This window comes from Mesoplodon mirus (assembly GCF_964341445.2).
Source record: "Mesoplodon mirus genome assembly, chromosome: 4".
NCBI classification, from domain to species: domain Eukaryota; kingdom Metazoa; phylum Chordata; class Mammalia; order Artiodactyla; family Ziphiidae; genus Mesoplodon; species Mesoplodon mirus.
In genome coordinates this window covers 46571806-46599603 of record NC_138979.1, presented here as the reverse complement: position 1 = coordinate 46599603, position 27798 = coordinate 46571806, and the positions used below count along the sequence as shown (strand labels likewise).

General features: G+C 39.1%; 1 protein-coding gene across 5 annotated transcripts in view; it reads left to right on the top strand.

Moving 5' to 3' along the window:
• NEDD4 (NEDD4 E3 ubiquitin protein ligase) overlaps positions 1-27580 on the top strand; it is a 155162-nt gene extending 127582 nt beyond the window's left edge. For 3 of the 5 annotated variants that reach the window (XM_082617089.1, XM_082617087.1, XM_082617086.1), the window contains 11 exons: positions 2261-2490; positions 3448-3569; positions 3660-3730; positions 11223-11318; positions 11680-11753; positions 12039-12099; positions 14246-14305; positions 14391-14498; positions 15150-15246; positions 23272-23344; positions 24033-27579. In XM_082617089.1, the coding sequence (XP_082473215.1) occupies positions 2261-2490; positions 3448-3569; positions 3660-3730; positions 11223-11318; positions 11680-11753; positions 12039-12099; positions 14246-14305; positions 14391-14498; positions 15150-15246; positions 23272-23344; positions 24033-24135 (1095 nt within the window). In that variant the 3' untranslated portion in view covers positions 24136-27579. Of the gene's footprint in view, positions 1-2260; positions 2491-3447; positions 3570-3659; positions 3731-11222; positions 11319-11679; positions 11754-12038; positions 12100-14245; positions 14306-14390; positions 14499-15149; positions 15247-23271; positions 23345-24032 lie in introns of all 5 variants that reach the window. The other 2 variants (XM_082617088.1, XM_082617090.1) reach the window with 2 other exon arrangements.
• The last annotated feature ends 218 nt before the right edge of the window (positions 27581-27798 follow it).

The window sequence follows — 27798 nt, the reverse complement described above, 5'->3', positions numbered from 1 at the left end:
ACACATCACAGCAAAAGAGCAAGATGGAGATGAAAATATCTAAATCAGTGCTCCAAAGCTTTGAGCTGTCTTTAACCTTTTCTTCTGCCTCATCCTTAACTTCTCATTAGTTAGGAATAAGGGTGGCTGATCACTACTGAGATCACTGCATGCCTGGTATCGTGTCAGCGCAAGAAATGCGTTATCCTAGTAAGTCCTGAAACAGCTCCCTGAGGGTCAGTATTGTTATTGTCCCTATTTTATAGGTGAGGAAATTAAGCCTTCGAAAAGATGTGTGAGGTGAAGCTGGGACTTGAACACAGTGTCCCCTGACTCTAGTACCCATGCATGGTCCACCACTCAGCTCAGAGGTGGAAAGTTCTCCTTCAGCCCTCTCTTCGTTGCCACTGCTCACTCACATGGTCCATTCGTCTTCTCTCACACCATCTGTTTCAGGGGTCTTTCACTGACCAGCACGTTTCTTGTCTCTCCTTAAAAACACCCTTTACACTCGACGCCATCAGCCTCTGAGAACCCACCAGTCCCATCCTGTGGCTTCCTGCTCAGCAGCTCTTCCTGATCAGCCTGTCTACACTGTGGCCTCAGACTGCTTCTGCACCTTCTTGCACTCTAATCCCTCCCCTCCCTCCCCTCCCTCCCCTCCCTCCCCTCCTCCTTCTGTACCGTCCAGCTGTCAGATGGCTTAGACCCCTCCTGCATGCTGCTGCTCAGTCCCTTCCCCTCTTTTTTTTTTTTTTTTTTTCTTTTTTTTGCGGTATGCAGGCCTCTCACTGCTGCGGCCTCTCCCGTTGCGGAGCACAGGCTCCGGACGCGCAGGCTCAGCTGCCATGGCTCATGGGCCCAGCCGCTCCGCGGCATGTGGGATCCTCCCGGACCGGGGCACGAACCCGCGTCCCCCGCATCGGCAGGCGGACTCCCAACCACTGCGCCACCAGGGAAGCCCTCTCCCTTCCCCTCTTGAAGCTTCCTTGATCGTCTCACTTGTAATTCATAGCTCAGTCTTTTTGCCCACAAGAACTTTGCTTCTATTTCTATTTTTAGCAATTTTCCTACTCTTTTAAATCTCAGAATTAGTAACATTTACATTTGTTTCTCACACACACACAAAATTATAAACTCCTTGAGAAAGTGACCACATCTTATGCCATGTTTTTATTCCCTTTTCCTCCCATCTCTGGCCCCACTGCGATACCTACCTAGCATGGGCCTAGCCCAGAGCGGGCCTTCAGTAAATGCTTGCTGAGTCACCTGCACTGTTTGCCTAGTGCCTAAAATTCTAAAATTCCTTTTCTCCAATCTTACCACTCTTTTAAATTGCATAAGCAGCAGAGGAAACTATGTTATGCTTATATCGCTATATAAACTGCTTGTATTATTATGTTTCTATAGGGCTTTCCACTTTTCTTAAATATATTGAGAGTGAAATTGATTTTTTTTTCCCTTAGAGCTAACCCTCTTTTTGAAGTGACAGGATATTTATAGTATGTTTTCTTTTCATGGTTTCCACATGAACGTTGCACACAAAGAACTCAAGAATAAAATATTCAGATATATTTCTATGTAATTTACAACAAGGTCTGCCTAAAAGCATAGTTGTCTACATTTGTCATATAAGCAAAGTATGTACAAAAGATGAGTGAGGCAACGGAGCTTATTCACTAAGAACAGAGACTCAGGAGCTAAGACTTTCTTAACTTGTATCTTTAGTTTCTTCACCCATAAAATGAAGACAATAATAGTAGCTTCTTCATAGTGTTATTATGAGGAGTAAATGAGTTAACCCATGAAAATGCTGGGAACAGTACTGGCACAGTCTGTAAATGTTAGCACCTGTTAATGAGTGAAGCGGGCAGGCTCCAAGGAGGAAAAGTGGAGGGCAGGGAAGAACCCTGAGCCAACAGGCACACAAGTAGCAGGCAGTGGCTAGACTGACTGCAGGTCACAGAATGGTCTTCTTCATTGGATCTTAAGATGGAAAGGACGGTTCATGAAGTGCCTTCACGTGAGCCTTATTACCACCATCAGTAGCTGCTTCTTTAGATGTGAAAATCAGAAGTCTATGTAATTAAGTGACTAGAGAAAATGCATGAGTTCTTTCATACTGTGGAGGAAATACAGACAATATACCTAGTCCTGTTTTCCCTGAAAAGGGATCTTGGGCACAGGATAGAATACAATGAATTTTATAACGTTCATGAGAGAAATGTGTCGTCTTGTTGAATTGATCTAAACCATTAGTCTCTCTTCTCTGGGTTTTCAGAATGACATTCCAAACAAATTTGAAATGAAACTTCGCCGTGCAACTGTCCTTGAGGACTCTTACAGGAGAATTATGGGGGTCAAGAGAGCAGACTTCCTCAAGGCTAGACTGTGGATTGAGTTTGATGGCGAAAAGGGACTAGATTATGGAGGAGTCGCCAGAGAATGGTTCTTTCTGATTTCGAAGGAAATGTTTAACCCTTATTATGGGTTGTTTGAATATTCTGCTACGTAAGTACCTTTACAATGACTGTATACAGAAAGAAAATCACTGTTTTGAAAGTAACAGTGATATGATGCAAGGAAAATGTACATCACAATGTGTCAGAAAAGGGAGACTGTAACTAATGTTGTTTCAGAAATTACTTTTTTAAATTGTGAAATATACATAACATAAAATTTACCATTTTTATCATTTTAAGTATATAGTTCAGTGGCATTAAGTACAATACATTCATTGTTGTGTAACCATCACCACCATCCATCTGCAGATCTTTTCCATCATCCCAAACTGAAACTCCGTACCGTTTAAACACTATCTCCCCCATTCCCTGGCATTAACCATTCTACTTTCTGTCTCTATGAATTTGACTATTCTCAGTACCTCATATAAGGAGAATCATACAGTATTTGTTTTTTTGTAACTGACTTCATTAGCATAATGTCTTCAAGGTTTTATCCATGTAGCAGCATGTGGTAGAATTTCCTCCTTTTTGAAGGCTATATAATACCCCATTATGTGTATATACCACATTTTGTTTATCCATTTATCTTTCAATAACATTTTGGATTGTTTCCACCTTTTGATCAAAATGACTATTTTTAAAACCATTAAATCCAATGGTGTAATATGGTTCTAACAGAGGTAAACAACTCTGGAAAGAGGGAGATGATTTACAGTTATTTGTCATATTAAAATTGTTGTATGAAATATAGAAAGGGGGCCTCCCTGGTGGCGCAGTGGTTGAGAGTCCGCCTGCCGATGCAGGGGATACGGGTTCGTGCCCCGGTCTGGGAGGATCCCATATGCCGCGGAGCGGCTGGGCCCGTGAGTCATGGCCGCTGAGCCTGCGCATCCGGAGCCTGTGCTCCGCAACGGGAGAGGCCACAACAGTGAGAGGCCCGCGTACGGAAAAAAAAAAAAATATATATATAGAAAGGAACATTTAAATGTGGTTATCTTTACAGGGATAATTATACCCTACAGATAAATCCCAACTCTGGATTGTGTAATGAAGATCACCTCTCTTACTTCAAGTTTATTGGCCGGGTAGCTGGGATGGCAGTTTATCACGGCAAACTGTTGGATGGTTAGTATTAAGCACAAAACTTTTTTTTAATGTAATTATCTGATTTCTTTCACTTGGTAATCATGTTGAATATATTTGATTTTTTACAAGGCTTTTTCATCCGCCCATTTTACAAGATGATGCTGCACAAGCCAATCACACTTCATGATATGGAATCAGTGGTATGTCTTTTTCACTTATAATATAAAGTATGATATAACAGGCAACTGAATATTTTACAGGCTTACCTTTTAATAATGAAAAAAAATCAATAGATGTTCCAAAATACAAATGAACATTTTCCCCAACATTTTATTATGAAAATTTTCTAACATATAATGAAGTTGAAAGTATTTTACAATGGCTATGTGCATATCCACCACCCAGATTACACAATTGGCTTTTTATCTGTACTCACTTGTCCACACCCCCATCCATCAATCCATCTTGGTTTTTTGATGCATTTCAAAGAAAGTTGCATATATCAGTAAACATCTCCCTAAATACTTCAACATGTTATACATCAGTTTTACGCATCTCTTGCATCAGTTTTTGAATGGTGATTATTTGTGATGAATGGCATATGTTTTCAAAATGGCAGTCCAAAAGCAAGGCCTTGAGATTAGGCTACTACAAAGAAACAGAAACCTGATAAAAAGATTGGCTTGCAGGAGAGCACCAGAATCACAACTAACTGCTGAACAAGCAGGAAGACAGGAAGACACTGGAACTCACCAAAAAAGATACCTCACATCCAAAGACAAGGGGGAAGCCAGGATGAGATGGTAGGAGGGGCGCAATCACAATAAAATCAAATCCTATAACTGCTGGGTGGGTGACTCACAAACTGGAGAACACTAATACCACAGAAGTCCACCCACTGGAGTGAAGGTTCTGAGCCCCACGTCAGGCTTTCCAACCTGGGGGTCCGGCAAAGGGAAGAGGAATTCCTAGAGAATCACACTTTGAAGGCTAGTGGGATTTGATTGCAGGACTTTGACAGGACTGGGGTAAACAGAGACTCCACTCTTGGAGGGCACACACAAAGTAGTTTGCACATGGGGACCCAGGGGAAGGAGCAGTGACCCCATAGGAGACTGAACCAGACCTACCTGCTAGTGTTGGAGGGTCTCCTGCAGAGGCGGGGGGTGGCTGTGTCTCACCGTGAGGACAAGGACACTGGCAGCAGAAGTTCTGGGAAGTACTCCTTGGCATGAGCCCTCCCAGAGTCCACCATTAGCCCCACCAAAGAGCCCGGTAGTCTCCAGTGCTGGGTTGCCTCAGGTCAAACAACCAACAGGGAGGGAACCCAGCCCCACCCATCAGCAGACAAGCAGATTAAAGTTCTACTGAGTTCTGCCCACCAGAGCAACAGCCAGCTCTACCCACCACCAGTCCCTCCCATCAGGAAACTTGCACAAGCCTCTTAGATAGCCTCATCCACCAGAGGGCAGACAGCAGAAGCAAGAACTACAATCCTGCAGCCTGTGGAACAAAAACTACATTCACAGAAAGATAGGCAAGATGAAAGGCAGAGGGCTATGTACCAGATAGAGGAACAAGATAAAACCCCAGATAAACAACTAAATGAAGTGGAGATAGGAAACATGCCACAAAAAGAATTCAGAATAATGATAGTGAAGTTGATCCAGGACCTCGGAAAAAGAATGGAGGCAAAGAATGAGAAGATGCAAGAAATGTTTAACCTAGAAAAATTAAAGAACAAACAAAACAGAGATGAACATACAATAACTGAAATGAAAAATAAAAAAACCACTAGAAGGAATCAATAGCACAATAACTGAGGGAGAAGAACGGATAAGTGACCTGGAAGACAGAATGGTGGAATTCACTGCCGTGGAACAGAATAAAGAAAAAAGAATGAAAAGAAATGAAGACAGCCTAAGAGACCTCTGGGACAACAGTAAACGCAACAACATTCTCATTACAGGGGTCCCAGAAGGAGAAGAGAGAGAGAAAGGACCTGAGAAAATATTTGAAGAGATATAATCAAAAACTTCCCTAACATGGGAAAGGAAATAGCCACCCAAGTCCAGGAAGCACAGAGTGTCCCAGGCAGGATAAACCCAAGGAGAAACACACTGACACATAGTAATCAAATTGGCAAAAATTAAAGACACAGAGAAACTATTGAAAGCAACAAGGGAAAAATGACCAATAACATACGAGGGAACTCCCATAAGGTTAACAGCTGATTTCTCAGCAGAAACTCTACAAGCCAGAAGGGAGTGGCATGATACACTTAAAGTGATGAAAGGAAAGAACCTACAACCAAGATTACTCTCACCAGCAAGGATCTCAGTCAGATTCAACGGAGATATCAAAAGCTTTACAGACAAGCAAAAGCTAAGAGAATTCAGCACCACAAAACCAGCTCTACAACAAATGCTAAAGGAACCTCTCTAGGTGGGAAACACAAGACAAAAAAGGACCTACAAACAGAAACCTGTAACAATTAAGAAAATGGTAATAGGAGCATACATATCGATAATTACCTTAAACGTGAATGGATTAAATGCTCCAGCTGAAAGACACAGGCTCGCTGAATGGATACAAAAACAAGACCCATATATATGCTGTCTACAAGAGACCCACTTCAGACCTAGGGACACATTCAGACTGAAAGTGAGGGGATGGAAAAAGATATTCCATGCAAATGGAAATCAAAAGAAAGCTGGAGTAGCAATACTCATATCAGATAAAATAGACTTTAAAACAAAGAATGTTACAAGAGACAAGGAAGGACACTACATAATGATCAAGGGATCAATCCAAGAAGAAGATATAACAATTATAAATATATATGCACCCAACACAGGAGCACCTCAATACATAAGGCAACTGCTAACAGCTATAAAAGAGGAAATCAACAGTAACACAATAATAGTGGGGGACTTTAACACCTCACTTACACCAATGGACAGACCATCCAAACAGAAAATTAATAAGGAAACAGGAGCTTTAAATGACACAATACCAGGTAGATTTTATTGATATTTATAGGACATTCCATCCAAAAACAGCAGATTACACTTTCTTCTCAAGTGTGCATGGAACATTCTCCAGGATAGATCACACCTTGGATCACAAGTTAAGCCTCACTAAATTCAAAAAAATTGAAATCATATCAAGCATCTTTTCTGACCACAATGCTATCAGATTACAAATCAATTACAGGGGGGAAAAATGTAAAAAACACAAACACATGGAGGCTAAGCAATGCGTTACTAAATAACCATGAGATCACTGAAGAAATCAAAGAGGAGATCAGAAAATACCTAGAGACAAATGATAACGAAAACTCGATGATCCAAAACCTATGGGATGCAGCAAAAGCAGTTCTAAAAGGGAAGTTTATAGCTATACAAGCCTACCTCAAGAAACAAGAAAAATCTCAAATAAACAATCTAGCCTTACACCTAAAGGAACTAGAGAATGAAGAACAAACCCCAAAATTTGCAGAAGGAAACAAATCATAAAGAGCAGAGCAGAAATAAATGAAATAGAAACAAAGAAAACAATAGCAAAGATAAATAAAACTAAAAGCTATTTCTTTGAGAAGATAAACAAAATACATAAACCAATACCCAGACTCATCAAGAAAAAGAGGGAGAGGACTCAAATTAATAAAATTAGAAATGAAAAAGAAGTTACAACAGACACTGCAGAAATACAAAGCATCCTAAGAGACTATTACCGGCAACTCTGTGCCAATAAAATGGACAACCTGGAAGAAATGGATAGGTTCTTAGAAAGGTATAACCTTCCAAGACTGAACCAGCAAGAAATAGAAAATATGAACAGACCAATCACAAGTAATAAAATTGAAACTGTGATTTAAAATCTTCCAACAAAAAAAGTTCAGGCCCAGACAGCTTCACAGGTGAATTCTATTCAACATTTAGAGAAGAGCTAACACCCATCCTTCTCAAACTCTTCCAAAAAATTGCAGAGGAAGGAACACTCCCAAACCCATTCTATGAGGCCACCATCACCCTGTTACCAAAACGAGACAAAGATACTCAAAGAAAATTACAGACCAGTATCACTGATGAATATAGATGAAAAATCCTCAACAAATACTAGCAAACAGAATCCAACAACATATTAAAAGGATCATACACCATGATCAAGTGGGATTTTTCCCAGGGACTCTTCAATATACGCAAATCAATCAGTGTGATACACCATATTAACAAATTGATACACCGTATTAACAAAATTCAACACCGATTTATGATAAAAACTCTCCAGAAAGTGGGCATAGAGAGAACCTACCTCAACATAATAAAGGCCATACATGACAAACCTACAGCAAACATCATTCTCAACGGTGAAAACCTGAAAGCATTTCCTCTAAGATCAGACAGAAGACAAGGATGTCCACTCTTGCCACTATTATTCAACATAGTTTTGGAAGTCCTAGCCATGGCAATCAGAGGAGAAAAAGAAAGAAAAGGAATACAAATTGAAAAAGAAGTGAAACTGTCACTGTTTGCAGATGACATGATACTATACATAGGGAATCCTAAAGATGCCACCAGAAAACTACTAGACCTAATCAATGAATTTGGTAAAATTGCAAGATACAAGATTAATGCAAAGAAATCTCTTGCATTCCTATACACTAATGATGAAAAATCTGAAAGAGAAATTAAGGAAACACTCCCATTTACCATTGCAACAAAAAGAATAAAATATCTAGGAATAAACCTACCTAAGGAGACAAAAGACATGTATGCAGAAAACTATAAGACACTGTTGAAAGAAATTAAAGATGATACAAACAGATGGAGAGATATACCATGTTTTTGGATTGGAACAATTAATATTTTGAAAATGACTATACTACCCAAAGCAATGTACAGATTCAATGCAATCCCTATCAAATTACCAGTGGCATTTTTTTACAGAACTAGAACAAAAAATCTTAAAATTTGTATGGAGACACAAAAGACCCCGAATAGCCAAAGCAGTGTTGAGGGAAAAAAACGGAGCTGGAGGAATCAGACTCCCGGACTTCAGACTATACTACAAAGCTACAGTAATCAAGACAATATGGTACTGGCACAAAAACAGAAATATAGATCAATGGAACAGGATAGAAAGCCCAGAGATAAACCCAAGCACCTATGGTCAACCTATCTATGACAAAGGAGGAAAAGATATACGATGGAAAAAAGACAGTCTCTTCAATAAGTGGTGCTGGGAAAACTGGACAACTACATGTAAAAGAATGAAATGAGAATACTCCCTAACACCATACACAAAAATAAACTCAAAATGGATTAGAGACCTAAATGTAAGCCTGGACACTATTAAACTCTTAGAGGAAAACATAGGAAGAACGCTCTTTGACATAAATCACAGCAAGATCTTTTTTGATCCACCTCCTACAGTAATGGAAATAAAAACAAAAATAAACAAAAGGGACCTAATGAAACTTAAAAGCTTTTGCAAAGCAAAGGAAACTGCAAACAAGACAAAAAGACAACTCTCAGAATGGGAGAAAATATTTGCAAATGAATCAACTGACAAAGGATTAATCTCCAAAATATATAAACAGCTCATGCAGCTCAATATTAAAAAACAAACGATCCAATGAAAAATGGGCAGAAGACCTAAATAGACATTTCTCCAAAGAAGACATACAGATGGCCAAGAAGCACATCAAAAGCTGCTCAACATCTCTAATTATTAGAGAAATGCAAATCAAAACTACAGTGAGGTATCACCTCACACCAGTTAGAATGGGCATCATCAGAAAATCTACAAACAACAAATGCTGGAGAGGGTGTGGGGAAAAGGAAACCCTCTTGCACTGTTGGTGGGAATGTAAATTGATACAGCCAGTATGGAAAACAGTATGGAGGTTCCTTATAAAACTAAAAATAGAATTACCATATGACCCAGCAATCCCACTACTGGGCATATACCCAGAGGAAACCATAATTCAAAAAGACACATGCACCCCAATGTTCATTGCAGCACAATTTACAATAGCCAGGACATGGAAGCAACCTAAATGCCCATCTACAGACAAATTGATAAAGAAGATGTGGTACATATATACAATGTAATATTACTCAGCCATAAAAAGGAGCGAAATTGGGTCATTTGTAGAGACGTGGATGAATCTAGAGACTGTCATACAGAGTGAAGTAAGTCAGAAAGAGAAAAACAAATATCGTATATTAACACATATATGTGGAACCTAGAAAAATGGTACAGATGAACCAGTTTGCAGGGCAGAAATTGAGACACAGATGTAGAGAACAAACGTATGGACACCAAGGGGAGAAGTGGCGGGGCAGGTGGTGGGGTGGGGCTGCATGGTGGGATGAATTTGGAGATTGGGATTGACATGTATACACTGATGTGTATAAAATGGATAACTAATAAGAACCTGCTATATAAAAAAATAAATAAAATTCAAAAAAAATTTATTATACCTATATGCCCTAGTGGATTAAAAAAAATGCTCACCAAAGAATGCTTATTCAAGGAATCAAGAAGTTGATGACTTATTTTGACCACCTGAAGTGGCAACCTGGGTCCATAAAAAAAAAAAATGACACATGCACCCCAATGTTCATTGCAGCACTATTTACAATAGCCAGGTCATGGAAGCAACCTAAATGCCCATCGACAGATGAATGGATAAAGAAGATGTGGTACATATATACAATGGAATATTACTCAGCCATCAAAAGGAACGAAATTGGGTCATTTGTAGAGACGTGGATGGATCTAGAGACTATCATACAGAGTGAAGTAAGGCAGAAAGAGAAAAAAAATGTTGTATATTAACGCATATATGTGGAACCTAGAAAAAATGGCACAGATGAACCATTTTTTGCAGGGCAGAAATTGAGACAGGTGTAGAGAACAAACGTATGGACACCAAGGGGGGAAAGTGAGGGGTGGGTGGTGGTGTGATGAATTGGGAGATTGGGATTGACATATATACACTAATATGTATAAAATGGATAACTAATAAGAACCTGCTGTATAAAAAAATAAATAAAAGAAACAGAAACCCAAGGATTAAATCCTTGACTATAACTTTGTAACCTACGCTGAATAGCATCACACAGTGTGTGAACACATGGATTCCAAGACCTGTCTGTGTTACCAAGTCCCATTTTTGTGACGCATTATTTGTGTGAACAGTATAATTCTTCGTAAATCATAAAATTGCACAGTTATTGGCGTTGGTTAACTGAAGTTTTGTATTTAATTTGAGATTTTTCTTCAACCTGGGCCGGGTATAAATAACAGCCTCCTCCGAGCTGCTTAAACACTTCAGTCTCACAGGCCATGTGAAACAGGTGTTGAGTGCTCCTGAGTAGCCATAGCAGTTAGGCTTCATGTCAAAACTGACCCTTTAACTGGATAATAAAATCTGTACCTCCACTACTTCCAAACAGAGATAGACTTTGAAACTTTTAAGCAGGCACCACGCTATTGATATATGCACTTATACTTACTGGTCATTCATCTCTTTGTAATACTTGTGTGTGTGTGTAAAAGATGTCCAACTGACCTTTTCATCTTTTGTCCAGTGATTCAGACCCTCAGCATACTTTCTCTGCAGATTCAGGTATCTTCTTTCTATATACAAATTTTAAATATGCAATCTTTCCCATTTAGGATAGTGAGTATTACAATTCACTAAGATGGATTCTTGAAAACGATCCAACAGAACTGGACCTCAGGTTTGTCATAGATGAAGAACTTTTTGGACAGGTTTGTAAATTTTGATTAATTAAAATGGTACATAAATTGTGGAACTTCAGAACTTAAGTTTAATAACTTAGGTGAAATGTTATAACTTAAGTTTAGATGTTAAATAATGCATATACTCAACATATTTCTGCACTCTATTTTTAAATTTATTTTCCAGTAACGAAAGCTGTCTCTCAGAAAGAATTTCTGCTGCTTTAACATTTGACTCATTCCATATTTATTTTAGTAAAACTAATATTTCAAGTTTTCTTAGCTTTTGAATGGATTTAATTTAAAACACCAGGTTTCTGGTATAACTATCATATTTATACTTAATTTTTTTCACTAAAATAACATATCAAGGCATCATGCTTAATTTTAGACCCATCAACATGAGTTGAAAAATGGCGGATCAGAAATAGTCGTCACCAATAAGAACAAAAAGGAATATATTTAGTAAGTATTTTGTTGTAAGTATTTTACTCTATTTAGTAAATTCTTTATTGGAAATAATTTTATACTTCTTTCTGGGAAGACTCTTTGTACCTTCTTTCTCTTACCCCAGAGTCAGAGCCTCAATGTTCTTTTTTTCTTTCTGTAACCATGTCATATTACTCACTCATGTTCAGTTTTTGCCTTGGGCTTAGCTAGTCTTTATTTTTTGTTTCTAACCAGAATACATGTACCTTAACAGTTTTCCTTTTTTCCTGTGAAAAAGATGAAATGTTTTGTTTCTTTTAGTCTTGTAATACAATGGCGATTTGTAAACCGAATCCAGAAGCAAATGGCTGCTTTTAAAGAGGTACTCATTTTGTTTCCTCTTCTATAATTTCAAAGTACAGTCCGTAAGTTTTAAATATTGGGCCTTATCATGTCAGAGAAAAAGTAGTATATGACTTTTTAAAACCATTTTAAATAATTTTCATACTGACAAAATATTAAATGAATAAATGTTGAGTTAAAACGCAATCATTCAAGAAATGCATGCAATAAACAGTCCTCCTTAACATGGATCCCCCTCAGCTTTCCCAGTCCCACTCCCCTCACCTTAAGTAACCCTAGGTGAACAAAGGAACAAGAGTGCTAGAGGGATGGTGGAATATACTATTTGTTTCTTTTCCTAAATGGGGTCACATCATACATGTTGGTTTGTGACTCACTTTCTTCTCTTATCAAATACTTATTGGAGGTCTTTACATGTCAAGATATATAGCGACCTTTCTTTGTGGCTGCCTTTTATTCATACTCTAAATTCATAAGTTATTTAAACTTCCCAATTGATAGACATTTAGGCTGTTGTCAGGGCATTCATTTCCTAAGCTAACTAAAAGTCTTCTGTTAAATATTTATCACATACTTTTTCATTTATTCAACATTGAGCACTGACTATGTCTGGTGCTATGCAAGAGGCAAAAAGACATAGGTCCTGCTGTCAAGGAGCAGAGACTCTAAAGGTGGAAATGGACAGAGGGAAGGCTGCAGTACTAGGTGAGCAGAGAAGAGAGGTAGAAACCAGAGCAAAGAGAGGTGGAGGCAGGGGAGGGGAGGGCTCGAGGGATCGGCCAGCCACAGAGAGGAAATGCAATTCTAAGCAGAGGGAGCAGCACCTGTGAAGTGTGGCAGTAAGACAGACTGGGCACACGTTAGAGAGAATACAAGCAATTGCTGTACTGGATAAGAGGATGCAAGAGGTGATATTAAGCCTGGAGAGACGGGAAGAACCAGATGATGGGGGGCCTGTTTGTTCGGAGTTTTCTCTGAAGTCCAGTGAGGGAAGAAGGTGGCATTAAAGGCTATTAACAATAGAACACCAGGATTCAGTGTATTGATACATTTTGGTCAGATCATTCTGGAAGTGGTATGTAGTGAGCTAGAGAGGGCAAGATGAGCCGCAGAGGTTAGTTGGAAAGTGCTGCAGTAATCCCGGGGAGAAATGGTAAGGACAGTGGGAAGAAAGCCGTGTGTGCACGTGAGTGGCTCTCAGGAAGGGAGATCTATAGCTTAGGCTGATTTAAAGGATAGAGATCTGGGGATCCTCTGCATGTGTGTCGCGGAGGTGTGGACTAGACAAGATGGAAAATTCAAAAGAACAGAACGGTGTAAGTGGATGGCCACACGTGGGGATGTGGGAACACCAACATTTAAGGAACGGACAGGAGAAACAGAGACATCAAAGGAAATCAGCAAAGGCACAGAGACATAGGAGGAAAACCATCAACAATAGCAGAGTTTCGAAAACAAAGGTGTTGTCAACAATATCATAGTGCAGAGAAGTCAAATAAGATAGGGAACTAGAAAGCATATATTAGATTAGCTGCAAAGCTGTCTTTGAGTTTCTCCAGGACACCTTCAGGGAAGCATTGATGAAGAGGTCAGATTGCAGTGGTTGAGGGATAGATGGGGGTGAGCGAGGGGATTTGGAAATGCGTAGTAACACTGTCCAGAACGTGGAGAGCGGAAAGAGGGGCTTGCTTTCTTGTTTTGTTTTTAAGGTAGAAAAGGCTTGAACAAATTTAGATGCATCAAGAGTGAGCTAATAAAGGTTTAGTGATGACATCCTTGAGGAAGCAGATGAAGCACAGAGAGGAAGTGGTCCCTCTCTCCACAGCAGTGGGGAAGAGGCCCTCGTGGATGTTGGTGCTGGTTGGTACGTGGGGATGCAGAAGGTTGAGGGAATTCCATCCTGCAGAATTGCCTCTATTTTCTCTCTCAAGTAGAAATTATCTGCTGTAAAGAAGGGGTGACGTGGAGGAAGAGGAGGCTTAAAAATTGTGGGGAAGTTTTAAAATAGCCACTTTGAGGAATCAGTGAGAGAACAGACATGTATACTTTCTTGCCAACACTGAAATGTCAGTTAAGAGCCCATGAATGTGTGGTGGAAGAAGACTAAGTATGGGATTGTCCATTGACCCCACTGACCAGGGTTTTAAATATATTCTTTCTACTAGGGATTTTTTGAACTGATACCACAGGATCTCATCAAAATTTTTGATGAAAATGAACTAGAGGTAAGAAATATTGTTTTTATCTTAAAACAGGACTTTTGTTCCCATTATTTTTCATGTCTACAGTTTGACATTTCTTATTACGTAGCTTCTGATGTGTGGCTTGGGAGATGTCGATGTGAATGACTGGAGAGAACACACAAAGTACAAAAATGGCTACAGTGTAAATCATCAAGTCATCCAGTGGTTTTGGAAGGTAATGGAAAGCTTCTATTTTCATAAATTACTTTTCAGTAGATTCAATCATATTTAACTATACCAGTGGGTCACATAGAGATACGACAAAAATATATATATAGCCCTGCCAAAATTATCTTTGATTTTGTACTGTATATGTTTACCTTCTGGATATGGTTCCAATCTCCATACATATTTTTAGATAAGTAAAATGTGCAGAATGTAGTAAGTGGCAGTGACAGCTGAGATAGGCACTTGATTCCTTACTAAAGTTGGGACTCTTCAAGGGAACTTGTAATAACCTGTAGTGTATTCTCTGGGACTCCTGCATGGCTCCTTGGAATGTGATTTTCCATCTTATACAGAAATGTGTATGCTATTCAATAATACCAGTAAATAACAATTTTTTAAAAGCCGTGAGTCACATCTGAGAGGAAATTTTGTCACTTTATTAGGCTATAATCCCATTCTAAAGAGTTACCATGTAGCCTTGGAAATGAAGTTTCAAGAACTTCGTGAACCACCCATAAGCACAACTTGAACTAAAACATGCAAATTTCATAAGTGATCATTAATGCTCTAACTAAATTCTGATAGCCTATTTTTCAGGATAGTTTTGTTACCGTTTTTTCCCAGTGATGTTCCTAAGTGCTGCTTTTATCTTTTGCAGGCTGTTTTAATGATGGACTCAGAAAAAAGAATACGATTACTTCAGTTTGTCACTGGCACGTCCCGTGTGCCTATGAATGGATTTGCTGAACTGTATGGTAAGGATTTCCATAGATCATAAAAAGATGGAGCTTATGGCAGTTGTCTTTTTCATGGCTAACTAGTCTTCAAGCTTCTATCATTTATACAAATACTTAGCTTAATTTTAAAAATTAAGATTTTAAAATGATTATAATTAAATACACTGAAGTAGGTCAAAATATATGTACACCTTCTAATCAGATAGCAAAGGAGAAAACTGGAAACATGAAATGACTCAAGTTACTTCCCATTCTTGAATTTTAAATTTGATTCCCACCCTGCATTCCATTACAGAAAAAGCATTGCCTGTAGTGTGACAGTTTAGGGCAGGCAGCGTGTAAAGTTCCACAGGGTGTTAATAAGCGTACAACAAAACACAGAGAGTATTATAGTAGAATACATGTGGGGAAAAGAACAGACTAAATGAAGTTAAATATTCTGTTTATTGGAAGAACATTTACTTGCTTTTAAAGATACCAAGAAGAACAAATCTTTGAGGGAAAGTAGAGCCAAGATTGGAGCCCTACTGTCCCCTCCTTGGTAAACCTGGTTTCCTTGTTAAGCTTCATTTATATCTGTTTGCAGAACCTGTCAAACAGCTGCCACTTTTCCACCTAGAGTGACCACTTCCAGTAGGAAGGCTGAGACAAGAGCTTTGCTGCTCACCAATGTGCTCATTGGAAAGACAAATCCAGTTAAGCAGGGCAAACACCCCTTCCATCTCTAGATCCACTGCCCTCTTTTATGCAGCCCAGGCCTACAGCCATCCACTGATATCATGAATTTTTTGGAATTTGGGGGAGATATCCCACACACAGGTCCAGAGTTATTAGTGTTAGAATATAAATTCAAATTCTTAAGGGTTTACAAAAGAAGTAGAAGTTGCTTCAGAATGTTAGTATTACAGTGCAGTATTATCTAGCCAATAAAAAGTATGTTACATTTTTTTAACATCTTTATTGGAGTATAATTCCTTTACAATGGTGTGTTAATTTCTGCTGTATCACAAAGTGAATCAGCTATACGTATACTTATATCCCCATATCCCCTCCCTCTTGTGTCTTCCTCCCACCCTCCCTATCCCACCCCTCTAGGTGGTCACAAAGCACCGAGTTGATCTCCCTGTGCTATGCGGCTGCTTCCCACTACCTATCTGTTTTACATTTGGTAGTGTATATATGTCCATGACACTCTCTCACTTCGTCCCAGCTTACCCTTCCCCCTCCCTGTGTCCTCAAGTCCATTCTCTACATCTGCATCTTTATTCTTGTCCTGCCCCTAGGTTCTTCAGAACCTTTTTTTTTCTTTAGATTCCATGTATATGTGTTAGCGTACAGTATTTGTTGTTCTCTTTCTGACTTACTTCACTCTGTATGACAGACTCTAGGTCCATCGACCTCACTACAAATAAATCAATTTTGTTTCTTTGTATGGCTGAGTAATATTCCATTGTATATATGTGCCACATCTTTATCCATTCATCTGTCGATGGACACTTAGGTTGTTTCCATGTCATGGCTATTGTAAATAGTGCTGCAGTGAACATTTGTGGTACATGACTCTTTTTGAATTATGGTTTTCTCAGGGTATATGCCCAGTAGTGGGATTGCTGGGTCATATGGTAGTTCTATTTTAAGTTTTTTAAGGAACTTCCGTACTGTTCTCCATAGTGGCTGTATCAATTTACATTCCCACCAACAGTGCAAGGGGGTTCCCTTTTCTCCACACCCTCTCCAGCATTTATTGTTTGTAGACTTTTTGATGATGGCCATTCTGACCAGTGTGAGGTGATACCTCATTGTAGTTTTGATTTGCATTTCTCTAATGATTAGTGATGTTGAGCATCCTTTCATGTGTTTGTTGGCAATCTGTATATCTTCTCCGAAGAAATGTCTATTTAGGTCTTCTGCCCATTTTTGGATTGGGTTGTTTGTTTTTTTGATATTGAGCTACATGAGCTGCTTGTATATTTTGGAGATTAATCCTTTGTCAGTTGCTTCGTTTGCAAATATTTTCTCCCATTCTGAGGGTTGTCTTTTGGTCTTGTTTATGGTTTCCTTTGCTGTGCAAAAGCTTTTAAGTTTCATTAGGTCCCATTTGTTTATTTTTGTTTTTATTTCCCTTTCCCTAGGAGGTGGGTCAAAAAGGATCTTGCTGTGATTTATGTCATAGAGTGTTCTACCTATGTTTTCCTCTAAGAGTTTGATAGTTTCTGGCCTTACATTTAGGTCTTTAACCCATTTTGAGTTTATTATTGAGTATGATGTTAGGGAGTGTTCTAATTTCATTCTTTTACATGCAGCTGTCCAATTTTCCCAGCACCACTTATTGAAGAGGCTGTCTTTTCTCCATTGTATACTCTTGCCTCCTTTATGAAAGATAAGGTGACCATATGTGTGTGGGTTTATCTCTGGGCTTTCTATCCTGTTCCATTGATCAATATTTCTGTTTTTGTGTCAGTACCATACTGTCTTGATTACTGTAGCTTTGTAGTATAGTCTGAAGTCAGGGAGCCTGATTCCTCCAGCTCCGTTTCTCTTTCTCAAGATTGCTTTGGCTATTCGGGGTCTTTTGTGTTTCAATACAGATTGTGAAATTTTTAGTTCTAGTTCTCTGAAAAATGCCATTGGTAGTTTGATAGAGATTGCACTGAATCTGTACATTGCTTTGGATAGTAGAGTCATTTTCACAATGTTGATTCTTCCCATCCAAGAACATGGTATATCTCACCATCTGTTTTTATCATCTTTAATTTCTTTCATCAGTGTCTTATAGTTTTCTGCATACAGGTCTTTTGTCTCCTTAGGTAGGTTTATTCCTAGATATTTTATTCTTTTTATTGCAGTGGTAAATAGGAGTGTTTCCTTGATTTCTATTTCAGATTTTTCATCATTAGTGTATAGGAATGCAAGAGATTTCTGTGCATTAATTTTGTATCCTGCAACTTTACCAAATTCATTGATTAGCTCTAGTAGTTTTCTGGCGGCATCTTTAGGATTCTCTATGTATAGTATCGTGTCATCTGCAAACAGTGACAGTTTCACTTCTTTTTCAATTTGTATTCCTTTTCTTTCTTTTTCTCCTCTGATTGCCGTGGCTAGGACTTCCAAAACTGTGTTGAATAATAGTGGCAAGAGTGGACATCCTTGTCTTGTTCCTGATCTTAGAGGAAATGCTTTCAGTTTTTCACCATTGAGAATGATGTTTGCTGTAGGTTTGTCATATATGGCCTTTATTATGTTGAGGTAGGTTCCCTCTATGCCCACTTTCTGGAGAGATTTTATCATAAATGGGTGTTGAATTTTGTCGAAAGCTTGCTCAGCATCTACTGAGATGATCATATTGTTGTTTTTTCTTTGCTGTACACGGGCCTCTCACTGTTGTGGCCTCTTCCGTTGCGGAGCACAGGCTCCGGACGCACAGGCTCAGCGGCCATGGCTCAGGGGGCCAGCCGCTCCGCGGCATGTGGGATCTTCCCGGACCGGGGCACGAACCCCCATCCCCTGCATCGGCAGGCGGACTCTCAACCACTGCGCCACCAGGGAAGCCCAATCATATTGTTTTTATCCTTCAGTTTGTTATTATGGTGTATCACACTGATTGATTTGCATATATGGAAAAGTCCTTGCATCCCTGGGATAAACCCCACTTGATCGTGGTGTATCAACTTTTAATGAGTTGTTGGATTCTGTTTGCTAGTATTTTGTTGAGGATTTTTTCATCTATATTCACCAGTGATACTGGTAATTTTCTTTTTTTGAGTATCTTTGTCTGGTTTTGGTGTCAGGGAGGCAGTGGCCTCATAGAATGAGTTTGGGAGTGTTCCTTCCTCTGCAATTTTTTGGAAGAGTTTGAGAAGGATGGGTGTTAGCTCTTCTCTAAATGTTTGATAGAGTTCACCTGTGAAGCCATCTGGTCCTGGGCTTTTGTTTGTTGGAAGATTTTTAATCACAATTTCAATTTCAGTGCTTGTGATTGGTCTGTTTCTGTATTCTGTTTCTTCCTGGTTCAGTCTCAGAAGGTTGTGCTTTTCTAAAAATTTTTCCATTTCTTCCAGGTTGTCCATTTTATTGGCATATACTTGCTTGTAGTAATCTCACATGATCCTTTGTATTTCTTCAGTGTCAGTTGTTACTTCTCCTCTTTAATTTCTAATTCTGTGTCTGGCTAGTGGTTTATCAATTTTGTTTATCTTCTCAAAGAACCAGCTTTTAGTTTTATTGATCTTTGCTATTGTTTCCTTCATTTCTTTTTCATTTATTTCTGATCTGGTCTTTCTGATTTCTTTCCTTCTGCTAACTTTGGGGGTTTTTTTGTTCTTCTTTCTCTAATTGCTTTAGGTGTAAGTTTAGGGTGTTTATTTGAGATTTTTTTTGTTTCTTGAGGTAGGATTGTATTGCTATAAACTTCCCTCTTAGAACTGCTTTTGCTGCATCCCATAGGTTTTGGGTTGTTGTGTTTTCATTGTCATTTGTTTATAGAGTTTTTTGATTTCCTCTTTGACTTCTTCAGTGATCTCTTGGTTATTTAGTAGAGTATTGATTAGTCTCCATGTATTTGTATTTTTTACCTTTTTTTTCCTGTAATTGATATCTAGTCCTATAGTGTTGTGGTTGCAAAAGATACTTGATACGATTTCAATTTTCTTAAATTTACCAAGGCTTGATTTGTGACCCAGGATATGATCTATCCTGAAGAATGTTCCATGAGTGCTTGAGAAGAAAGTGTATTCTGTTGTTTTGGGGTGGAATGTCCTATAAATATCAATTAAGTCCATCTTGTTTAATGTGTCATTTAAAGCTTGTGTTTCCTTATTTATTTTTGTTTTGTTTTGTTTTGTTTTTGGCGGTACGCGGGCCTCTCACTGTTGTGGCCTCTCCTGTTGCAGAGCACAGGCTCCGGACTTGCAGGCTCAGCGGCCATGGCTCACGGGCCCAGCCGCTCTGCGGCATGTGGGATCCTCCCGGACCGGGGCACAAACCTGTGTCCCCTGCATCAGCAGGCGGACTCTCAACCACTGTGCCACCAGGGAAGCCCCTTATTTATTTTCATTTTGGATCATCTGTCCATTGGTGAAAGTGGGGTGTTTAAGTCCCCTACTATGATTGTGTTACTGTCACTTTCCCCTTTTATGACTGTTAGCCTTTGCCCTATGTATTGAGGTGCTCCTATGTTGGGTGCATAAATATTTACAATTGTTATATCATCTTCTTGGATTGATCCCTTCATCATTATGTAGTGTCCTTCTTTGTCTCTTGTAATAGTCTTTATTTTAAAGTCTATTTTGTCAGATATGAGAATTGCTACTCCAGCTTTCTTTTGATTTCCATTTGCATGGAATATCTTTTTTTCCATCCCCTCACTGTCAGTCTGTATGTGTCCCTAGGTCTGAAGTGGGTCTCCTGTAGGCAGCATGTATACGGGTCTTGTTTTTGTATCCATTCAGCCAGTCTTTGTCTTTTGGTTGGAGCATTTAATCCATTTACATTTAAGGTAATTATTGATGTGTATGTTCCTATTACCATTTTCTTAATTGTTTTGGGTTTGTTATTGTAGGTCTTTTCCTTCTGTTGTGTTTCTTGCCTAGAGAAGTTCCTTTAGCATTTGTTGTAGTGCTGAATTCTCTTAGCTTTTGCTTGTCTGTATAGGTTTTAATTTCTCCATCGAATCTGAATGAGATCCTTGCTGGGTAGAGTAATCTTGGTTGTAGGCTTTTCCCTTTCATCACTTTAAATATGTCCTGCCACACCCTTCTGGCTTGCAGAGTTTCTGCTGAAGGATCAGCTGTTAACCTTATGGGGATTCCCCTGTATATTATTTGTTGCTTTTCCCTTGCTGCTTTTAATAATTTTTCTTTGTGTTTAATTTTTAATAGTTTGATTAATATGTGTCTTGGCATGTTTCTCCTTGGATTTATCTTGTATGGGACCCTCTGCGCTTCCTGGACTTGACTGAGTATTTCCTTTCCCATATTAGCAAAGTTTTCAACTATAATCTCTTCAAATACTTTCTCAGTCCCTTTCTTTTTCTCTTCTTCTTCTGTGACCCCTATATTTTGAATGCTGGTGCATTTAATGTTGTCCCAGAGGTCTCTGAGACTGTCCTCAATTCTTTTCATTCTTTTTTCTTTATTCTGCTCTGCAGTAGTTATTTCCACTATTTTATCTTCCAGATCACTTATCCTTTCTTCTACCTCAGTTATTCTGCTATTGATTCCTTCTAGAGAATTTTTCATTTAATTTATTGTGTTGTTCATAATTGTTTGTTTGCTCTTTAGTTCTTCTAGGTCCTTGTTAAACGTTTCTTGTATTTTCTCCATTCTATTCCCAAGACTTTGGATCATCTTTACTTTCATTACTCTGAATTCTTTTTCAGGTAGACACCTGTTTCCTCTTCATTTGTTTGGTCTGTTAGGTTTTTACCTTGCTCCTTCATCTGCTGTGTATTTCTCTGTCTTCTCATTTTGCTTAACTTACTGTGTTTGGGGTTCACAGGCTTCTGGTTCATAGTTTCCGTTGTTTTTGGTGTCTGACCCCAGTGAGTAAGGTTGGTTCAGTGGGTTGTGTAGGCTTCCTGGTGGAGAGGACTGGTGCCTGTGTGTTGATGGTTGAGGCTGGATCTTGTCTTTCTGGTGGGCGGGACCACATCCAGTGGTGTGTTTTGGGGTGTCTGTGAACTTACTATGATTTTAGGCAGCCTCTCTGGTAATGGGTGGGGTTGTGTTCCTGTCTTGCTAGTTGTTTGGCATGGGGTGTCCAGCACTGTAGCTTGCTGGTTGTTGACTGTAGCTGGGTCTTAGCGTTGAGATAGAGATCTCTGGGAGAGCTCTCACCAACTGATATTATGAGGGGCTGGGAGGTCTCTTGTGGACCAATGTCCTGAACTCAGCTCTCCCACCTCAGAGGCTCAGGCCTGTCACCTGGCCGGAGCACCAAGATCCTGGGTCATCCTGGAGAAGATGGACTGAAGCCAGGAGAAAGCTAGATGGGAGACCTGTCAGAAGGCTTGTTTGGTGAGATCAGGCAAAGGATGGTGATATTCTGTACCCAGGCTCTACTCGCGAAGGGGGACGGGGTGCCTCGGGAAGCCAAGTGCGAACTTCCACGCAAAAGTATGTTACATTGATATTGGTTGACTTACAGGAAGTTTTCCAGATGGATTGTTTAGGTGAGAGAATCAAGAGGAAGGGAAATATGATTCCATGCTATGGAAAACACAATGACAAAAGTACTGAAGTTTTAACTGTATGGATAATTGTGATGGGTGATGTGTGAAAAGCAATGCTTTTTGAGAAAAGAGTAATATGGAAAATTTAGGTATTTTTAGTGCTGCTTCTGACAGTTATCCTCACACACACATATTTGGATATGAGTCTAAGACATCAGAGAAGTATGGAACTGTCTCATCGTGTTGTCAGCATTGATGACCTGGGAGGTTGGAGGATGTTGAGAATTGGAGAAGGAAGAGCTAAGGGAAAACTCCAAAGGAAAAAAAAAAGTTTCTAAGAATGTCCATAATAAGAGGAAAATGTAGCATGTATAACATGATCCCATGTACATAAAATCCTATATAGATGCACATGCACAAAAAGATTCATGATAGGATGTTTACTCAGATTTAATGGTGGAATTTCAGGTGATTTTTACATCTTTCATTATATAATCTCACTGCAGAAAAAATAATCAGAAAAAAGCTGTTTTCAGTGGGACTCAAAAACACACATTTTCTGTGTACCTATGACAGAGGTGGTATATGGAAATGCAGGGCTAGGAAATAGCAAAAGCCCTGTCAGACACACAACCCCCACCCCCTGCCCCAGGGCAGAGGGATACTGTGGTCCCAAATGCACTGATAGAAGAAGAGTCCTCGTTTCATGGCTGGACAGTAAAGTCATCAGGCCCAGGACAACATTATTTCTTTTGAGTTTAAAGAAACTAGATGTTCTCTGTGTGTTTAAGTTGTACATTAGCAAAAGTGAGTTGTGAAATGCCCAGAAATTCCTGTAAGACTAATTGAACCAAAGCAACTCTTCTTCCTTGTAGGCTCAAACGGACCACAGTCTTTTACAGTTGAGCAGTGGGGCACCCCTGAGAAGCTGCCAAGAGCTCATACGTGGTAAGCAGTTTCTCTGACCCTAGAGAACAAGTCCTCAGAGACAGAGGGTCCTCTAACAGTCTGGGTACGGAAGGTCTAGTTCCCTCTGTGCTGTGTTGGTGGCAGATATGGAGGGGGAGGGGGGAGAGGAGAGGAGGAGGAAGACCAGGAATCAGCGACACGAACCCAGGAACAGCTGTTTCTTTACTGGGCAGGCCTGAAGACCAGGTAGCTGAACATTGGAGAGACCCATCTAAACTTTTGACCAGGGGACATCCCTGGCGGTCCAGTGGTTAAGATTCGGTGCTTCCACTGTAGGGGGCACGGGTTCGATCCCTGGTCAGGGAACTAAGATCCCAGATGCCACACGGTACAGCCAAAAAAAAAAAAAGGTAAACTGTTGACCATATCTTGCTTCCATCACATGAATGATGAGCCATCTCAAGAAGGACTAGAACATTCCGTTTTGAAGGTTCAAATGACAGGAGCCCAGACATTTGGAGATCAGGGTGGAGGTGAGAGGTCACCACCAAGAATTCATGGGGAGAGTCCACACCTAGAGTCCAATCCTAAACATTCCTTCTCCCTGAGGAGAAAAGGTCTTTTCGTGTGGTTGAAACATAGCACGCATAGCTGCACCATGAATAGTTCGCCCTGGGAACTCGCTTTGTCAGTGGCTGCAATAACCAGCCCCTCTCTGTTCTTTCAGCTTTAATCGCTTGGACTTGCCACCATATGAGTCATTTGAAGAATTATGGGATAAACTTCAGATGGCCATTGAGAACACTCAGGGTTTTGATGGCGTTGATTAGATTACAAGTAACAATCTATGGTGTTTTACTGCCGCTTTTTTATAAGCAAAATCTTGACTTAAAGTTTTCCAGGGAACTACTAACCCTTGGCCATTGATGCTTCCCAGATATCGGAGAAAATCATGTCAAAGAATTAGAAGAAATAGTATGACAACTTTTCCATTATTTCATTCACTTATATAAGGTATTGCTTTTACGCAGTTGTTTTGTTCTATCTTGAGTTCACCCTCTATTATATAAGTCCTGTGTGCCTGAAATCGTGAGTTTTGTCCTTGACATTTACCTCTTTTACAGTATTTGCCAGGCAGTTTCTTAAACTACTGAAATTATAACTGTGAAATATTTGTGATAAGTGTCATGTGTGAAAAGTTTGATGCTTTTTGAGAAGGAAACTGAAATGGAGGAAAAAAACTTTAATATTGAGTACACTACAATATACTCAGTGCTGCCTGCAGCTAGTTATTACTTTGTAGACCTGCCTACTGCACGTTACTGCCCAGATTTTTGGAAAAATCTTAGAAAGTATGTTACCTATATTTTTAGTCAACTGATTCACTTGCAAAAGGCTGTTTACTTCTTCATTTTAAAAAGCATTTGGCTTTTGTTAATATGCGGTTTTACCAAGCAAGGTGGTTCATAAGACGTGAAGCAAATTCAAATTTGCGAAGGGTTAAAGGTATTAACGCCTCCCTCTTGCCTGTATATCCTTATGGCTCATTGATAGAGTCATCACTCTTTACTGTGTTAGTTTAGTTAAAAGAATTCCTTCTTCAAACTAAAGCTTGACAAAGCAGTATTCCTAAATAAGCCTTGAAGAACTAAGTTAAATGTATAATACTTGCCTTTACTAGTCTTTCTTTACAGTTGCACAATTATGTAGTAAATATAAGTTTACAGGGTTTATTATGTTTACAGATTAAGCTAATCTCTGCAGTTGCATTTTTATATTTTTAGTATTTCACTTTAGTCAAAAAAACCAAATAATTTGTTTAAAATAACCAAAGAATAGTTATAATGCATAATTTGTATTAAATCACCATATTTCTTATGCTTTTTTAAAAACCTGTTTACTATGAAAATGTTTTGCTATAAATCCAAAACTCTTTAGGCAAAATGCTACAGATAGACTCCGACTTTAACCAAACTGAAGTACATAAAAATCCTGTGCATGTATTCAGTGAAGGTTTACTGAATGCCTGCGATGTGCATAGCTCTGTCTAGGCCCTGGGGTGAGAGTTGTCAGCTTCAAAGAAATCTAGCTGAGTCCCCATCCTCAAGGAACTTAGAGATGTGTAAAGGAATTTTCAAACAATCAAAAGTCGGGGTGAGCAGAATAAGGCAAAAGGGAAAGTGTTCCAGTGCACCTGCAAAGATAAGTGTGCCAAGACTGTATTTATATATTTTATACCTACATTGGAATGATTATATAGAAAATGCTCTTGCAAAAAGATAAAGCTATTTCTCAATATGGTATCTTCGTGATTTAGGGGTAATTGTAAATATATGTTATTAATCTTCTTAAATACATATATATATATATATATATATATATATATATGCATACTCTGAGAGTTGTAAAAAGTGCATCTGGCTCTTGGTTAAAGTTTGTTGGTGTCTAACACAATGGGTACCATTCAGCACCTGGTAGGGATCTCCCATGTGACAGAAGCAAAACCACTTTCCAAACAGCACATCAGCAGTTCAGCTTAGGGAGAGTAATTCACAGATCTGTGTACCCTGTGTCTTATCTTCACCTTGCTAACTAGCATTCAGGGGAGACCACCAGGTGTAGCCCTAATTTTATCACTTACCAAATGTTTAAACTGAAGCAGCATACTTCACCTCTCTGGGCTCCTGGTTCTTCACCTGTCAAAGGAAAATAATCATGCACACTCTCATTGTCATGTAAGATTATTGTAAATTCCAGAAAGATGCTTTGTAAAGTATCATATGATCAGAAGGTGCTTTGTGCTGACCATCAGATTTTGTCAAATCAGGTGTGAACACGAACTACACTCCCAAAGAAAAATCTCTTCATTTAAAAATAAAATGACTGCTGACAGACAAGGAAGTAGGAACATCTCTGATATTGAATATATACAGATATACATATGCATGTTTATCTGTACATGGATCTTACCATCAGAATTCATTTTCTCCACATGAGCAAAGTAATATTAATATGGGCCAATGCATTTTGGAATGTTCTTATTATGTAGAACTGAATGTGAAAACTATTTTTGTTAAAACAAGATTTTACCACATGATTGTTTAAATATCGCTTCTGTGAAATACAGCAGATATCAGAGCTTGAGAAAATATAAAGCTTGCTTTTCGTCCGACTCATTCACTTGGATGATTCTGTGACTCAGATAAAACAGGGTGTTAAAGAGACCAGACACTCCCACCAGCCCCCAGCCACAGACCATCATCTCCCAGGTGTGCACTGATGGTCCAAAAGGAACCTGTATCAAGCAACACAGCCCCTCATCCCAGATAGCAAAGTTTCTCAAATGCATTCTATGGCTGGAAGTAAATAGGGTCATTTATGTAAAGCAAGGACGTCGGGTTTTTTTTAGAGTTATAAGCACATAATTTTAGCCTATTATTTTCTCTGTAATCAAACAAATTTTAACAGACATAAAATTGTGCAACAAATGCATTTCATCCTAATTTAAATGGTTGTTTCCATTTTTTATTTATAATGCTGAAATTATTCCAGAGAATTATCAAGTTAAACAATTCGTTTGGATTATAAGCCACTTGACATTTTTTTAAATCTTCTCATATGGGAAAAAGATATCAAGATTAATGTATCAAAATTTATTGCATACGTTAAAATATAAAACCATTTTTTAAAATCTTGATGCCACAAATAAAGTTCTATTCTAGTAAAAACAGAAACTGTGATTCATTTTCAAATAGAAATGTTTCCAAGCCATTATCCTTGGCCAATGGCTCCTGATCTAGTTCTCTGCAGCAACACATGGAATTCTCAAGACAACATTGAATTGATAGCAGGTTACCTAGCATGATTATAAACTCTTAACCACAGAGAATCTCCATTTTACAAACAGGTCCTGTTCCCAAAATCTGGTTGTTAGTAAAATATACAGAAGACAATATAATAATAAAGTTACAAATGGACTGGATTTCAGACTTGCTGTTGTTCATTCCAGAGGCCAGCCATGGAACCTATTTATAACATTGTTTCTATGAGAAGAGGAATTCCAAGTGTTACTTCAGAAGTAAGTATCTTTTCATCCTTCCTCTGAACTCCTGGAAGTTTCCCAGTTAGAAGGGAATCCAACACCCTCACCCCCAGTCAGCCCTAGGAAGGTGCTGTTCCAGCCCTGTTTCTGCCAAAATCCAGACTGTAGTTGTAATCTTTGGGGTCCAGACGCCTGCCTTCCCCGCTTCCACCCTTCCAGTGCTCACCAGCTCGGGCAGTAGCTAGCCGGCACCATGCCTCCCCGTACAGGAAGTCCATGCTTTGCTGTCCATCAGGGCAGGCACATTCCTTTTTATAAAGGATGTTATACTAAGTGTTAGAATCGCAGGACCTCACTCTGAATAGTGGGCTTCAGTAGATTTGTGTGTATTTTTCTTGAGCATTAAAGAATATCGCTAAATTAGCAGCCTGTTTCGGTTCTGCCAGTCTCT